The sequence below is a fragment of the Peromyscus maniculatus genome, chromosome 8, assembly GCF_049852395.1.
Source record: "Peromyscus maniculatus bairdii isolate BWxNUB_F1_BW_parent chromosome 8, HU_Pman_BW_mat_3.1, whole genome shotgun sequence".
Classification (NCBI taxonomy): domain Eukaryota; kingdom Metazoa; phylum Chordata; class Mammalia; order Rodentia; family Cricetidae; genus Peromyscus; species Peromyscus maniculatus.
The window spans coordinates 88770809-88787500 of record NC_134859.1 but is presented as its reverse complement, the minus strand read 5'-3'; the positions used below and the strand labels follow the sequence as shown (position 1 = coordinate 88787500).

The 16692-nt window shown below is 50.3% G+C and overlaps 1 protein-coding gene across 1 annotated transcript; it reads right to left on the bottom strand.

Annotated features, from left to right (window-relative positions):
- Positions 1-13982: 13982 nt before the first annotated feature.
- Positions 13983-15717, bottom strand: Arl4d (ARF like GTPase 4D). The gene is made up of 2 exons (XM_006970631.4): positions 15603-15717; positions 13983-14832 (listed from the first exon to the last, which is right to left on the bottom strand). The coding sequence occupies exon 2, from the start codon at positions 14725-14727 to the stop codon at positions 14122-14124; it is 606 nt and encodes a 201-aa protein (XP_006970693.1). The 5' UTR covers positions 14728-14832; positions 15603-15717; the 3' UTR covers positions 13983-14121.
- Between the last annotated feature and the right edge of the window lie 975 nt (positions 15718-16692).

The following is a 16692-nucleotide window of genomic DNA, read 5'->3' as shown; positions in this document are numbered from 1 at the left end:
AGGACCAGGAAAGGAGGTGTCGTTTCTGATCTAAAGTTTCAAAGGAAACCAGGCCAGGCCCGCCCTTCCTGGTCAAGGGAATGTGTCCTGTGGTATCTAAGTAGGAGTTGAGCCTCAGGGTGGTGTGGGGTGTGTGTGTGTGTGTGTGTGTGTGTGTGTGTGTGTGTGTGTGTGTGTGAGATCGTGGTGGTAGGGGTGTGTGTCTGTGTGTGTGTGTGTGTGTGTGTATGTGTGTGTGTGTGTGTGTGATCGTGGTGGTAGGGGTGTGTGTGTGTGTGTGTGTGTGTGTGTGAGATCGTGGTGGTAGGGGTGTGTGTGTGTGTGTGTGTGTGTGTGTGTGTGTGAGATCGTGGTGGTAGGGGTGTGTGTGTGTGTGTGTGTGTGTGTGAGATCGTGGTGGTAGGGGTGTGTGTGTGTGTGTGTGTGTGTGTGAGATCGTGGTGGTAGGGGTGTGTGACTTGCTCCTGAGCAGTCCTTCCTCTGTGACAGGAAGTGAGGTTGGATTGAAACAGTAAAAAGAAAATCCAAGAGAACGAGTTCATGTCTGGTGTCCCCTGGGACCCCAGAGCCTTCTGCTGTGGCAGTTAAGGACCCACTGAGCAAGGGCAACAGTCAGGGAAGACCCCGAGTCCCAGCTCCCTGGCGGTTCGCAAAAAAGCTCAGGGCTTCATCCTGACTTCCGGATAAATGTCAAGGTCCACCAGGCAAGATCAAAGGCAGGATCCAGGGGTTGGGAATGGAGGGTGGAATGAGGTGGAATGAGGACAGATGAGGGAGAGGAGAGAGAGAGAGAGAGAGAGAGAGAGAGAGAGAGAGAGAGAGAGAGAGAGAGAGGTGGGGAGGGAGGGAGGGAGGGAGGGAGGGAGGGAGGGAGGGAGGGCTGAATTGCAGGGTGAGTAGTGATCCAGGCAGTGGCTTGCTCGGGTCAGCCTGCATTTTCCAGCTACACACTGAATAGATGCCCTTGAGACTCCACCTAGGTGCCCTATACTGTCGGGGGTGGGGGGGCTCATGTTGGCTGCCAAAAGCTTCCCTTCTTTGGACACTTGCCCTCGGCCTAGAGGGTGTGCAGAGCTACCAGTAGCTAGTCATCTGATGATGCAGACATAAAAGACCAGCCTTCTTCTGTGGAGTGTGTGTGTGTGTGTGTGTATGAGTGTGTGTGTGCAGGAGGCATAGAGATGTGATTGAGCTCGGGTCTCATGTAGCCCAAGCCTGGCCTCAAACTCAATATATAGCTAAGGGCCTTGAACTCCTGACTTTCTTGCCTCTGCTTCCCAAGCACTATCATTACAGGCCTGCTCCCCTATGCTTAGCCTCATTTTGTTTCATTGGGGTTTAGTTTGTTTTTGGTTTTTTAAGACAGGGTCTCTCTACATAGCCCTGGCTATCCTGGAACTCACATGTAGACCAGGCTGGCCTCAAACTCACAGAGATCTGCCTGCCTCTGCCACCATGCCCAACTTATTTTTTTTTTCTCTGAGTCAGGGTCTCCTGTAGCCCAGGCTGACCTCAAACTCACTATATAGCCAAGGCTGGCCCAGCTCCTGGTGCTTCTCAACCCATGTTCCCAGCTCTGGGGCTGCAGGCATGGATCACCTCGTGCAGGTTGTTTTTGGTTTTCCCCTTCTTTCTTTCTTTTAGGAGTAAATGTTTTTTGTTTTTGTTTTTGTTTTTTTTTAACCAGGACTTCCACCACTTCTAGAAGGGAATGACCATAAGGTGTGTGTGTGTGTGTGTGTGTGTGTGTGTGTGTGTGTGTGTGTACTGAGGATATCTCTGCATGTGACTGGTACCAGTGTATACACAAGTCCCTCTGCCCAGTATCATGGGTCTCAGCCTGGGATGGCCCCAGAGCAGAAGGCAGGTTTCCTGGGAAGATCTGACCTGGTTCTGCCCTGTTCTCTGTCCTTCCCAGATAGTAAAGGGGAACCTGGGTATATGATGGTCCTTACCTTGGGACCCTAAATCATGATGCAACTACTAATAAAAACTCCCTGGGAAAGGAAGAAGGAGGAGGAAGAAGAGGAAGAAGAGGAGGAGAAAGGTTCTTTTTGGTTTTGTCTGAGACAAAGTCTCACTATGTAGCCCAACCCGGTCCCAAACACATAGCCATCCTCTGGTCTCTGCCTCCTGAACCACTGGGGTCACAGGTGTGAACCATCAGCCTTAGCTACCAGGCAGGATTCTTTTTGGAATGCATCTTCAAAGCTTTCTGCAGGGTCCAGTCGGAGCTGGACTCTGAGCTGTGAAGGGCAGCTTTGCTTGGCTCCTGTGATCCATTTTGTTCCTCTCCCTTTCTCTAGAGAGAATGCTCCACTGTAAACCAGGGACCCTTGTTTGTGTCTCCATGGAGCAAACCAGAGACAGTTTTCTCCTTTACGCTGATGGGATGGTACTACAGCCTGTGTAGAGTGAGCATGCACTCAGCCACTGAACTAAAGTCCTAAATTCCCAATCCACTTTCTTTTATTTTATTTTATTAGGTTTATTTATTTTATGTGTATATGAGAATGCCTATTGGTACTCACTGGATCCCCTGGATCTGGAATTATGCATGGCTATGAGCCACCATGTGGGTGATGGGAACAGAACCCAGGTCCTCTGCAAGAGCAACAAGTTCAAACATATCTTTGTGTAAACATTGTATCTCCAGTGGCTAGAGTGTGTCAGATCGCCAACCCTAAATAGGACTGCCCTCTCCACTCAACACACACACACACACACACACACACACACACACACACACACACACACGTTAACATCCAGCTTACATATACACTACCTGCTTATGTTTGTACAAAATTGGAGGCAGATAATCCAGTCTCTGGATTATCCAGATCCCCAGCTGGCATCATCCTCTGAGGATGGGAGCCCTCCCACTGCTCCAGCACCTTTCGGGGTGGGGGTGAAGGGGCAGGATGATGCAACCTCAGGCTGTCTATACTGTGGCTGCTGCTCCAGCAGTCTGATGAGAGATCAGACACTATTGGATGAAATCGTGTCAGGCATCTCCTGTGGATGTCACATAACCTAGGCTTGTCACCAGGTGGAGTTAAGAAGTATCTGTAGAATAAAAACACCCTCAAAGAGGCTAAGAAGAAGCCAGGTGTGGTGGCACACACCTTTAATCCCAGCATTCAGGGAACAGGGGAAGGCAATCCCCGGGAGTTCCAGGCCAGCCTGATCTATATAGCAAGTTCCAGGACATCCAGAGCCACATAGCGAGACCCTATCTCAAAAAAAAGGGGGGGGGGGGAGCTTGGGAGATCACTGCCTAACTAGGTTAGGTTTGAGTCATGGGTCATGGAAGACCATAGTGTGAAGATATCTTAAAATCACTCAAGATATGCAAATCTTGCTGCTGCTCTGAGAGCCTTCCAGGAAGGGAGCAGGCAGATCTTTCGGGTTTTTTCAGTTCTCCCTGCCAAGGGGCCTCCCTGCAAGTCTGTTCTGTATGCCGAAGGTTTGGGCCTTTTCTCCTCCGATTTCAGTGGGAAGGAAGAGCAACACATCTTTCACTAAAGTCTCCTTTCCCAAATATCTAGACCCACATCGTCAACAGGCATGACCCACAGGTGTGACTTCCATATTTCCTGAAGCCACGTTCTTTTTTGTTTGTTTAAGGTCCTGAGGATTGAACCTGGGGCCTTTAACTTGCTAGACAAAGGATCACTTAGCCACACTCCCGGCTCTGGCAGCCACATTCTTTAAAGGTTAAAAAGAAAGAGATGTGGGCTAAAGATGTCATTCAGTGGTATAAGGTTTGCCAAGTGTGTGCAAGGCCATGGCTGAACTCCAACACTGCAGATGAAGGAAAAAGATGATGAGAAGGGGAGACTATGGACATGCCTGTAAGCACCGCCCTGGAGAGATGGAAGCAGAAGGATCAGGAGCTCACTTCAGCTACAAAGTGAACTAGATGCCAGTCTGGGCTACAGGAGACTTTGCTCCAAAAGAAGCGAAAATAAACAAACAAGAAAGCAGTTAAGGCCAGGCCTGGTATCTGGGGACTTTAATCCCAGCACTCTGGAGGCAGAGGCTGATGGATCTCCAGGAGTTTTAGGCCAACCTGTGGTCTATAGAGAGTAGCAGTTCTCAACACATGGATCATGACCCCTTGGGGGTCCAACAACCATTTCACAGGGATCGCCTAAGACCATAGGAAAATATAGGTATCTACATTATGATTCGTAACAGTTGCAAAAAATTGAAGTAGCAACAAAAATAATTTTATGGAACTGCATTAAGGGGTCACAGCATTAGGTTGAGAACCACTGATAAAGAGAGTTCCAGTCAGCTACATAGTGAACCCTTATCTAAAAAACAAACATAATAAATTAAAAAAAAATTAAAGAAAAGAAATGATAAAAACAAATTAAACCTTTTTTTTTTTTTAAGCAGAGTAAGTTTAAGGACACAGAAAAAACCTATCTTTAAAAAAAAAAAAATTTTAAGCCAGGCGGTGGTGGCACACACCTTTAATCCCAGCACTCGGGAGGCAGAGGCAGGCGGATCTTTGTGAGTTCGAGGCCAGCCTGGGCTACAGAGTGAGTTCCAGGAAAAGGCACAAAGCTACACAGAGAAACCCTGTCTCAAAAAAAATTTTTTTTAATTAATTAATAACTTGTATTGTAAAACATCAGTAGCGAACTTCTGCCCTCCAGGGTTCTCCCATTGTGCTGTAAGCCTGTATTTAAGACCTCTTCCCTCCTTCAATAAACAGCATTTGGCATTAAATTAAAAAAAAAGAAAGAAAAGAAAAGAAATACTTGGGAAAAAATAACTTGTTTGTTTTTGAGATAGGGTCTCATGTAGTTCAGGCTGGCAGCAAAGGAACTCAATATATCAATATATAGTCTAGTATGACCTTGACCTTGGACTCTTTTTTAAAATGTATATGGGTGCTTTGCCTGCATGTCTGTCTGTCTGCCACATACCTGGTTTCTGAGAAGGCCAAGAAGGCCAGAAGAGGGGGTCTGATATCCCTGGAACTGGAGTTATAGATGGTTGTGAACTTCCATATGGGTGCCGAGGACCAAACCTGGGTCTTCTGGAAGAGCAGTTAATGCTCTTAACCACTGAACCATCTCTCCAGCAACAACCTTGATCCTTCCACCTCTACCTCCTGGGTGCTGGGATTACAAGTGTGCACCACCAACAAATGAAACTAATTAAAAAAACATTTTCAAATTTTAAATTATATTTCATTGAGTGTGTGTGTGTGTGTGTGTGTGTGTGTGTGTGTGTGTGTGTGTATCAGGACGCATGTGGAGGTCAGATCCCTCCTCCCACCATGTGGGTCTCGGGGACTGAGCTCAGCAGCCACCTTTACCTACAGTGCCGTCTTGTTGGCCCAATAATGGGCCATCTCCGGCATCTCACAGAACTCGAATGTCCCCAGGTGACAGTGGGAAGAGCTGGGGGAGGGGAGTGGTGGACAGTCTCTGGGGAGTGTCCTAGGTCAGGTAATTACAGGGAAGGGAGGAACGAAACTGGGTTTATACCCTCCAGACTCAGGCCTTTCCTCCTGAGTGACTGGCAGGGCCAGGACAGTTCTAGGCCAGTGCTAAGAGTCCCTCCCTAATGGAGATGCTTTGTGCTCAGAGTCCCTCCTTAATCAGGATGCTCCTTGGTCAGAATCTCTCCTGAATCAGGATGCTTTGTTCTGGCTCAGAGTTATTTTCCTTGCCTCTCCTCCTCCAGGAAGTCTTCCAGGATAAGGTCTCCAATCTTACCTGCTGGCTGTCCTTCCTGGAGAATGTCAACATTTATAAACTAAAACCACTTCCTACCCCACCCTCCAGCCTTTGGGGACACCCAGTGTCCCAGAGATAGGTATTGCTTGGGAACAGAGCAGTGAACAGACTAGGTGCTCTTAACCACTGAGCCATCTCTCCAGCCTTGGTTTGTGTTTTTATAAAGTCACTCACTGTGTTCCACTCTAGAGCAGAAGCACTTTGTGCTTTCCCGAGTTCCCTGAGCCTGATGGGGGAGAACAGTCCCCAGTCTGACCAGACTATATCCCAGGAGTAACCCACAAAGTAACTGAAGGGTAAGATGACCTTGAACTAACTGCGATCATGGCCAGGTTATTTCCCCTCCTAGGTTTACCCATCCTACATCTAAATCTATAAAGGAAGGCCTTGGATGGTGTGTTGGCCGGTCAACAAGTCCCATCAACTTGACACAAGCTGTATTCACCTGAGAGGAGGGAACCTCAATTGAGAAAATGGGCCGTAGACAAGCCCGAGGAGCATTTTCTTAATTAGTGATTGATATGGGAGGGCCCAGCCCATTGCGGGTGATGCCAGGGTGGAAGCCAGGCATGGTGGCACATGCCTTTAATCCCAGCACTCAGGAGGCAGAGATAGGCAGATCTCTGAGTTTGAGGCCAGCCTGGTCCACAAATTGAGTTCCAAGACAGCCAGGGCAGTTACACAGAGAAGGTCTGTTTCCAAAAACAAAAACAAAAACAAAAAACCCCAAAACAACAACAACAATAAAAAGAAAGAAAGAAAGAAAGAAAGAAAGAAAGAAAGAAAGAAAGAAAGAAAGAAAAGAAAGAAAAGAAAAGAAAAGAAAGAAAAGAAAAAGAAAAAGGCAGGCTGAGCAAGCTATGTGGAGCAAGCCAGTAAGCAGCACCCCTCCACGGCCTCTGCATCAGCTCCTGCCCAGGTTCGCACCCTGCTTGTCTTGTGTTCCTGACTTCCTCCAGTGATGACCAGTGACATGGAAGTGTAAGCCAAACAAACCCTTTCCTCCCCAACCCCAAGTTGATTTTGGTCATGGTGTTTCAACATAGCCTTGTTTTCCTGATCCTTCTCCTCCAGCCTCTCCAGTGCTGGGACTACAGGCATGCACCAGCAAGCTCAGCTTAGGCCAGGGGTAGGCAAGAGTAGTTATTTTTTGAGACAGCCTCACACAGTAGGACTCTGACTGACCTGGAACTCATTATCAGGCAGGAGCTTTCCTTGCTGTTGTTTTGTTTTGTTTTTGTGCTACTGGGAATTGAACCCAGGGCCTCATGGATGCTTGGCAAACACTCTCAACATTGACCCACACCTACCAGCTCCTGGTTCATTTTATGATTACCAATAGGAAATGGAAGTAACACTCTCTCCCTCCCTCTCCCTCCTCTTATCACCCTGTGAAATGACCTTATTTTGGGCTAAGTTTGTGTGCCTTCTGACTTCTAGCAGGATGAGGGAGACAAGACACCCCACTTTCAACACACTTTAAAAGCAGCTGTAACCTTTCCCATCCTCTAAGGACCTTTCTACTAGATTAACCAGGAAGGGCTTGCAGGGTACGAAGGAGATTAGCCTCCCGCCTTCCCACCCCACTCCACGAAGGGGTAGTGGGGAGGTATGCCAGAATTAACCGAGAGGTCTGAGGGAACCAGAATGGCCAGGCCCCAAACAGTCCAGAGCGCTCTAGCAATCAGAGCCATCAATCAGGGTCCTTCAACTATGGCATTTAGTGGGAATCCCCACTGTAAGGGTTAGGCGGGGGTCACTCAGGGGCGCAGGCGAGGGGGTGGGGGCGGAAGGCATGTTCCAGAACCTCCTCTGTCCTCTTTAGGGCTGGAGACTTCCTCCCTGCTCGGTTCTGAGCAAGCATTTCTGGTCTCAGCCTCCCTCCCGGAGCCAAGTCCCCTCCACCCCAGGATTTATTTCAGGGCTTGCTTCGCCTACTTTGCCTGACGTTTGTGACAAGCCGCCGCCGCCGCCGCCGCCGCCGCCGGGTGCTGGGGAGCCCTCACCATCTGCCAGCCTCCGCCACCAGCCAGGCAGCCGGCAGTGGTGGTGAGACTGAGCTCTACTCCCCACCCAAGTGAATCCTCTACCCAGTTACTCGGTGTATTTCTGCCCTCTCCAAGGAAAGACACTCTGTACAATCAGTCCCCAGAGGCCTGGAGATCAGCGTTGGAGGGTGGAATTGGATAAACTTTAAACTTCTCTCTCCCTCCCTCAAACTCTGGCAAAGCCTTAAATACATATCCTCAATGCACCTTTAAAAACAGAAAAAGCTATGTAGCCCAGGCTAGCCTTGTACTCCTCTGCCTCTGCTTCCCACTGGGACTGGGCTAAAAGACGTGTGCCACCATGCCTGGCCACATATACCCCCTTTAAAAAAATTGTATTCGTTTTTTGTTTGTTTTGCTTTTCGAGACAGGATCTCACTGTGCAGCCTTAGTGGCCTAGAACTCACTACATAGACCAGGCTGGGCTTGAACTCACAGAGATGCACACATTACGATTAAAGGGATATGCCACTACTCCCAAATCTACTACATTTAAAAAAAAAAAAAAAACCTTATTTTGTGTGCATGTGTGTGTGTGTCTGTGTGAGTGTGCCATGGTGCAAGTGTGGAAATCAAAACAACTTTCAGGGTCAGAGGACAAGTATCAGGGGTCAGTGCTCTCCTTCCATCATGCAGGGGGTCAAACCCTAGTGGTCCGGCTTGGCAGCAGAGGACTTAGCCTACTAGGTCATCTTACCCACCCACAGAGCACCCTTAGACACAAGGAAGTTTCCCCAAGTGTACACAAATACACAAGGGAGGTTCATGGTTCATTCACACACTCAATTCAATATAAGCTCGTTAATAAAATGATGATACATTCACATAATGAAATTTCATGTAGTCATCAGAAAGAATGAGAAAAATCACAGGTGTCAGCAATGAATCATGTCCAAGATATAAATGAAAAAAGCAAAACTGAACAGGACACCTTACATAACCCTGTGTGTGGTTGGAGAGACATATCTTTTTATCCTTATGCAAAGAAAAACACTTGGAAGAATAGATTCAAAACTTGTTCGTAAGGCTTAGCTCAAGTTTAGATTAGGTTGTTTCTCTCTACTTTCTTTTTTTTTGGTTTTCCGAGACAGGTTTTCTCTTTGTAGCCCTGGTTGTCCTGGGACTCGCTCTATAGACCCAGCTGGCCTTGAACTCAGAGATCTGCCTGCCTCTGCCTCCTGAGTGCTGGGATTAAAGGAATGTGACACCAGACAAGGCATTTTCTAAGTTTAGATTTCTTTCATAGTAAAGATCTATATCACCTTTGCCATGGAGAATGGTCAGTAAAAGTTTTTTCTTACTTTGCTCCTGTGTGTATGTGTTCGTACGGCATGGGTCCCTGGTGCCCGGGTGATGGAGGGAAGGACATTTGTGAACTACCATGTGCCTGCTGAGACTTGAACCCAGGATCTCTGGAAGAGTAACCAGTTCTCCTAATGACTGAGCCATCTTTCCTGCTCCCTTGTCCCAGAATGGTTGTTTGTTTGTTGAGACAAAGTTTCTTTATGTCGGAGGGCCTGTAAGTCTATGTGGAACAGTTCCCCCTGGGATCTCACAGAGGTCTTCCTGCCTCAGTCTCCCAAGATCTGGGGATCAGAAGTATGCACCACCCCACCCAGCCAGCCAGTGACAGTTTTTAACAGTATTTAGAAGAAATGTAACTGGTAGGAGATCCCCAAGCTCCAACCCAGTATTTCTTTGTTTTGAGATGGGCTCCTCACACTCTGTAGCAGAGTTTGGCATGGAACTCTATACAATCTTCCTGCCTCAACCTTCCGAATACCGGCATCACTGGCTAAACACTTTTTTTCCCCCAAGACAAGGTTTGTCTGTGTAGCTTTGAAGCCTGTCCTGGAACTCAGTCTGTAGACTAGGCTGGCCTTAAACTCACAGAGATCCTCCTGCCTCTGCCTCCCGAGTGCTGGGATTAAAGGTATGTACCACCACCACCCGGCTGACAACACTTTTAAGGAAAGATTTTTTTCCTTCTGGCTCAACCAGGGGAGGAGATCTCATGATTCCACCCAGACTGCTCAGCAGTAAATGCCCTTGGAAATGTAGTGCGGCCTGCTCCTTCCAAGGCATGTACTGGGTCAAGGTAGGGAGGAGGGAATGTGGAGATAAGGGGGAACTTGGGAATGGGACTTTGAAGACTCCTCTCCTCTGATTTTCCCTTTCTAATCGTCCACTAGACCCCCTTCAAAACAGGCCCCTGATGGACAATAGGCCATGCTTTGCAAGGAGGCCTAACTTTTTTTTTTTTTTAAAGACAAGGTGTCACCAGCCCTGGCTGACCTCAAATTCACAGTGATCTGCCTGACTCTGACTCCTCCCAAGAGCCAGGAAGAGGCCTGTGCTACCAAGCCCAGCCTTTGCCAGACTTTCTCATACGGTGATACAATGTTGCCATCTACCAATTTTCAAGCCGGAGAACCGCCACCTGAGTTTGCAAAAATTGCACAGACTGCTTAGTTTATGCTTTTGTGTTGGGCTGAGTCAGGCCCTCTGGGAGATGTCTGCCTTAGGAAAGAAAGACTGAGGAGGGGCTGGAGAGATGGCTCAGTGGTTAAGCACTGGCTGATCTTCCAGAGGCCCCAGGTTCCATTCCCAGCACCCCCATGGCAGCTCACAACTGTCTGTAACTCCAGTTCCAGAGGATCTGACACCCTCACACAGACGTACATGCAGGCAAAACACCAATGCACATAAAACAAAAACAAATTATTTAAAAAGAAAGAAAGAAAGAAAGAAAGAAAGAAAGAAAGAAAGAAAGAAAGAAAGAAAGAAAGAAAGGAAGGAAGGAAGGAAGGAAGGAAGGAAGGAAGGAAGGAAGGAAGGAAGGAAGGAAGGAAGGAAGGAAGGAAGAAAGAAAGAAAGAAAGAAAAGACTGATGAGCCAGACAGAGGTCGTGGCGCACACCTTTAATCCCAGCACTTGGGAGGCAGAAGCTGGTGGATCTCTGTGAGTTCGAGGTCAGCCTGGTCTACAGAGTAAGTTCCAGGACAGCCAGGGCTACACAGAGAAACTTTGTTTCCAAATACCAAACAAACAAACAAACAAAGAAAAGAAGAAGAAGAAGATGGAGAAGGAGAAGAAGAAAAGAAAAGAAAGGCTATTGTTACATAGTATGAAAGGAGGGTGTGGACTTTCTGGCCGGATTTGAAGCAAGAGCTCCTCCTTAGGTTAGGAGATAAGACCTTCCTCTCCCCAGGAAGGGAGTGAGGGGAGACGCCAAAAGCTGGGCCTTAATCTAATCAAGGAGAGAGAACAGGAAAGATGGAGGGAGGGTGGGAGTCGAAAGCTCAGTGATGGCAACTTGTTCGCCTGGGAGCAAGGATGCGAATGTGGCTGTGTGTCCTGTGGTCAGACCCCTGCCCACTCTGATCCTTAGGGGCTCCCTCATTTCCTTGAGCGCATGTGCAGTACCGCAGGACTGAAGAGGGCAGTGGAATGGAGTCCACTACCATCTCTGCCCCCAGAACGAGTGGCTCCAAGGAGGGAAGGTTTGTGAGGAAAATGCCCTCCCTTTGGATTGTGCGTTCAGACTTAGGCAAGAAAAGAGGGTGGCCAGTGAGGGGAAGGCTGAATCAGAAGGGAGCCGGGCCCTGGGCCGACAGGTCTCCTTCCAACTTCGCTGTACAGGTATCCAGTTCCAGCCGCCACTCCTGCTCCAGGGACCCTCCCCTCAGCGAGAGAAAAGTATCCATTCCAGAACAAGAACAAAGGAGAAACAACCTGCCTCCAGTCCTTGTCCACCCCATTGGCCCAGTGTCCAAAATTCAGAACCCCCAGGCAGGGCTGGAGAGTGGGAAACCCCGTCTCCCTGTCCAGAAGACAGGAAGGCAGCTCTCCAGTCCTATGGATGGGTCAAGGCGGGATTATTCCAAAGCTCCCAATGTCCCCCAAGGCCCCGCTACACAGTGTGGTTTTTGACTAAGAATTGCCCAGGGCTCTCTTCTCTCCACCATGCTGTCAAAGCAACTGGCTTTTCCAGCTCTCCTCTGCCAGCCTTCCTTCCCTCCTCCACCACGGCCAGCTGAACAGTGAAGTCCAAGGGGTCTGGGGCCTGGAACAGTTACCGGCCTCCTGTGGACCATGATCCCTGACCTGCCCCATGGCTAGAACGTAAAACGAGAAGGTTCTGGTTCTAAAGAGCTAAGAAGGACTGGTGTTTAGCTGAGTCAGTAAGAGCCGGCGCCTCAGAAGCCCCTTGGAGAGACAGAGCAGGGAACACATCCCTGAACATCTTTCCCCAGATCTAAAGACCTTAATCCTAGAGGTGACTAGATGCTTAAAAAAAAAAAAATAAATAAATAAATAAATAAAAAAGTGTCATTGAAGATTTTAGATGAAAGCAGAATTGGGGTGGGGAGGAAAGATCTCCCAGGGCAAGCGCTCTTCCAGCCCCTGTCCTTCCCAGCCTGGGACTGTCCCCAAGCTGCAGGACTCCGGTCCAAAGGACTGAAAGCCATCAATCAGGTGTGTCACAGAGGTCAGGTAGCACACGTTCCTGGCAGAACCAGCCCAGCAGCTCCGTCAAGCAGAGTCCCTCACACTGACGCACACTTGGGCAGCCTTCCGGATCAATGCTCGCTCACCCCCACCCCCATCCTGTCAAGGGCCTGGAGGAAGCTGAAGGACAAATCTAGATGGGCCTAGACTCTGCAGCAAGCTTCAGCTTTTGGAAAAGCAGCCTCCCCCAGAGAGAGCTGCCGAGAGAGACACCCCACCCCACCCCCCCGCCTTTTATCAGATCCCGGGGCAGGGTTGTCAAGCAGTTCTAAGGATCCCCTGTTTGCACCAGGGCTGTGGGTGGGACTGGGGGCTGGAAAAGACAGTCCTTGGCTTCCTCGGGACTCCCAGCCAGCAAGATTAGGAGAATCTTATTGTTCTGCTCAGACACAGCTGGCCTTCCTGCAGGGGGCGGGGCCCCTGGAAGCCTAAGCAGGATCTCGGCGACCTGGCAACCTTAACGTGTTATCTTACCACCTATTGTGTGGGGGGCAGGGTCTCTCACGTCACCCAGACTAGCCTTGGATTCCTGACCCTCCTGCCTCTACTCTCCAGAGGCTGGTGTAGACTGCAGGTGTAGACCTCACCACCCTCGGCCTGCGCCTGTTCCAGGAACGTGTGCAGATGGTGTTTTCCCCATCTCGTCTCACAGGTTGGGAGTGGGGTAGATTATGACGGCCGTCCCCTCTGGGGAGAAGAGCTGTTCCCATTGCTGAAGACTCAGGCTTAGTCACCAGGCCAATGCAGGTCTCCCAACACCAGCTGCTGCCAGAGAACTGCAGTCAGCAGGATTGAGCTCTTGGAGGTGGCTTAAGGCCAGGAATTACTTTCCATTCCTACCACATCCTCCAAGGGGGTGGGGGGTGGGAGTGGGGGTGGGGGTGGGGGGAGAGAAATCAGACCAACGGGAGTTCTAGGGCAGCAGTGATGTCAGAATACCTCAAGGGCTTGGGTACTGATAGACCTAAGAGCAGACAGACTTTCCACAAGTGAAGACCTAGGAGCAGCTGGTCTCAGAAGCAAGGACCAGAGGAGGTGAGACATCAGAAAGGAGCCATGACCCCTAAAACTAGGCAACAACAGCTTTAGGGGTTTTCAATTACCTGCAGAATTTGTACTGGCCACCCCATAAGTACACAGTCTTAATTTGTCAGTTCAGGAGAAGCGGGTCCCCCTCCCCCTACGCTCCAGGCACATCCCCAACTCTCCACGGGGCTACATAAGTGAGAAGAAATGGCCAGATCAAAACATGAGCTAGAATCATCCAACTTTAATAACTTATAGGCAAATGCTAAAAAACAGTAATATAGAGGACACACAAGCTTATAAAAAGGGATGGGGATCTACAAACGGGGGGGGGGGTTCTTGGCACTTTCACAGACACATAAAGACTAGAAGAGCAGCTGAGGAGACCCCTCCCCCAACTGTGGGGCGAGAGGAGGTGTTCTCCATTCATCCCAAATGCATTCTCTGGGCAACTCTCTGTGCACCCTCCCCCTGCAAAAAAAATAAAAATACACATCCAAATAAAAGGCCAGGGAAGGACACGGAGAACCAGGGTCGAGGTAGAGTCAGCATTTACATTTACGTCTCAGCTCTTGCAGCCTCTACCCTCTAGAGGTGAGGAGCAGAGAAGACACTTCATCTCCCCTCCCCCACGCGGCACCGAATCAGGACCCCCTCCCCATGCTCCTTCAGTCCTTTGAGGTGGACAGGTCCAGCACCCAGGCTGGCTCAGAGGTCACAGGCCCTGCCTATCATCTGTACTGACCCCTAGTAGGTAGGGTAGGGGCAGTCTCGTGTCACCGTCTCTTCTTGCTCGCCCGAGGCGCTTTCTTCCTCTTCAGAATCATCTCATACAGACGCTCCAGCCCTGGCTGCAGACCCAGCCCGTCCACAGCACTGCAGCCCTGCACATGGGTGAGCGTGGCGGCCGCCAGCTCTCGGACCGCCAGCCTTTTCTCCACCTCCGCCGCACTCAGCGCCCCCGGCTGGTCCTGCTTGTTGGCCAGCACGAGCACGGGCACCCCCTGGTTGTCTGAGGCCTTGCTGATCCGGTGGAGCTCCACCTTGGCCTCCTCTAACCTTTCGGTCTCGGCAGAGTCCACCACAAACACCAGTCCATCGGTCCGGCGGGTGTAGGAGCGCCACAGCGGCCGCAGCTTCTCCTGACCCCCAACATCCCACACCTGGAAAGTGATTCCACGGGACCCCCCCAAGGGCACGCGGATCTTCTCAGTGTTGAAGCCCTTGGTGGGGACACTCTGGACAAACTCCTTGAACTTGAGGCGGTAAAGAAGGGAAGTTTTCCCAGCTGAGTCCAACCCAATGACCACAACATGTAGGGCCTGGAAGTGGGGTAAAAAGGATGAGGCCGTGGGTGCCATGTCGGTCAAGTGGTTCCCCATGGCGAGCTAGGGTGCAGGGTGGACCTAAGGAGCAGGTCTGGGGCTCCAGTAGAGGCCAGGAGGAGGAGGAGGCCTTGAAACGGCAGGTAGCACAAACTGGGTTATCTAAACAAGGAAAAGTCAAGAGAGGAAAAAAAAAAGAACCGTTTAGAATAAACATCAATTTGACGCTTCTGGATCCTTTCCTAAATCAACATCCCACCCTTCTAAAAATTCCTTTTATTAAAAAAGGCTGTTAGGTGCCTTTTTAAAACAATTTAAAAAAAATGATTTTGTGCATGTGTAAGCCACACACAGCTTGAGTGTGGGAGTCAGGACAACTGAGTGTGTGGGTCTCAGGGATTTAATAGGGTCCTCAGGCTTTAGGGCAGGCGTTTCTAACCGCTGAACCATCTCACGGGTCTTCCTTCTTCCCCCTTTCTTAACCAAAAAAAAAAAAAAAAAAAAAGAGCTACAGGTGTAACACAGGCGTCCTCCTGCCCAAGGGGCCCTAGGAGAGGCCCCAGGCCAGAGAAACCCTCAGGGGCTGTGATCCTCCAGGGTGCGGGATCCTGCGGGCTAGATCCCGCGGAAGGTCGTTTTGCTGCGCCTCTCCCAGCTTGAGGAGTGGAAGCAGACGCTATGACCTCCGTTCCCGGGAGGAGAATCCTCGCAGGAGGGAGGCGGCAGGGCAGTGTGCCCGAAGAGCGAGCCCCGATCCTGTCCGGCTCCCACACGCCCTCCGCAAAGCCACACCGCCGACACGCCCTCGGGAGCTGTGACCGCCATCCCCACGGTCCCGCGACTGTCCTGCCTGCCTTCCTCCCGTGGCGGCCACCGGCTCCCCCAAACCCCGCAAGCCGGCGGCCCTGCACCGCCGGGACACCCCCCTTTACCTTCAGTCAGCCGCACTCCCCGCCAGCGACGCCGACCGGAGCCCCGCACGCCGCGTTCCATCCACAGCGGACTTCGCGGCGCCGCCGGTCAGGTTGAGCATTAAAAACCCTCTCGTGACGTCACACGACGCGGGCCAATCAGCGTCCCCCAGGCGGAGCCTGGCACGGAGCGAGCCGGGCTCTGCAGCCCCATCCCGGGGAGGGAAGCTCGCTCTCGCCGGAACCGCTTTATTTAATCTTTTTCTACCTTATTCCAGTATTTGGAAGAGAGCCTGGAATTCATCAGAGCTGATAGGTGGGAAGGACCGAAGGAACAGGCGTGGCCGCGTCTGACGAGAGCAGGGAGAGGAACGTCTTGCCACTGACACCACCCTTTCCCGCAGTCTTCTCCCTCTACCTAAGGGTCTGCTCCAAGAGATGCTGACAAGTTTGGAATCTTTCCTCCTTCAGTCGTCTTCTAGCATTCTGCGTCCAGTTTTCAACACAAGTGTTTCCCTGGAACCCGCACACAGCTGATTCATAGTACTAAGCCCGTTACAGAGGCAGGGTCTCACGTAGCCCATTGGCTCTGAATTTATTTGGTAGCAAGGACGACCTTGAACTCCTGAGCCTCCCACTTCTACCTCCCAAGTACATTTTTGTTTTGTTTTGTTTTTGTTTTCCGAGACAGGGTTTCTCTATGTAGCCCTTGCTGTTCTGGAACTTGGCGCTGTAGACTAGGCTGGCCTCCAACTCACAGAGATCTGCCTGCCTCTGCCTCCCAAGTGCTGGGATTAAAGGCGTTCGCAATCATCGCCCTGCTCTACCTGATATTTTTATTGTTGCTTATGTGTTTATGTGTGTGTCGATATATGCCACGTGTGTTCTGGTGTCGGATCCCCAGGAACAAGAATTACAGACAGTGGTGAGTGCCTGACATGGGCGCTAGGAACTGAACCTGGGTCCTCTGGAAGAATAGTAAGTGCCCTTAACCACTAGGCCATCACTTCAACCATTTGGAGGGTGGGGGGCAGGGTTGTTTGGTTGGGTTTTGTTTTGTTTTCAGATAGGATCTTTCTATATATCCCTAGATATCCTTGAACTTACTATG

Coding starts and splice junctions, on each gene's coding strand:
- Arl4d (XM_006970631.4), bottom strand. CDS start 14,727: ATGGGGAACCACTTGACCGACATGGCACCCACGGCCTCATCCTTTTTA.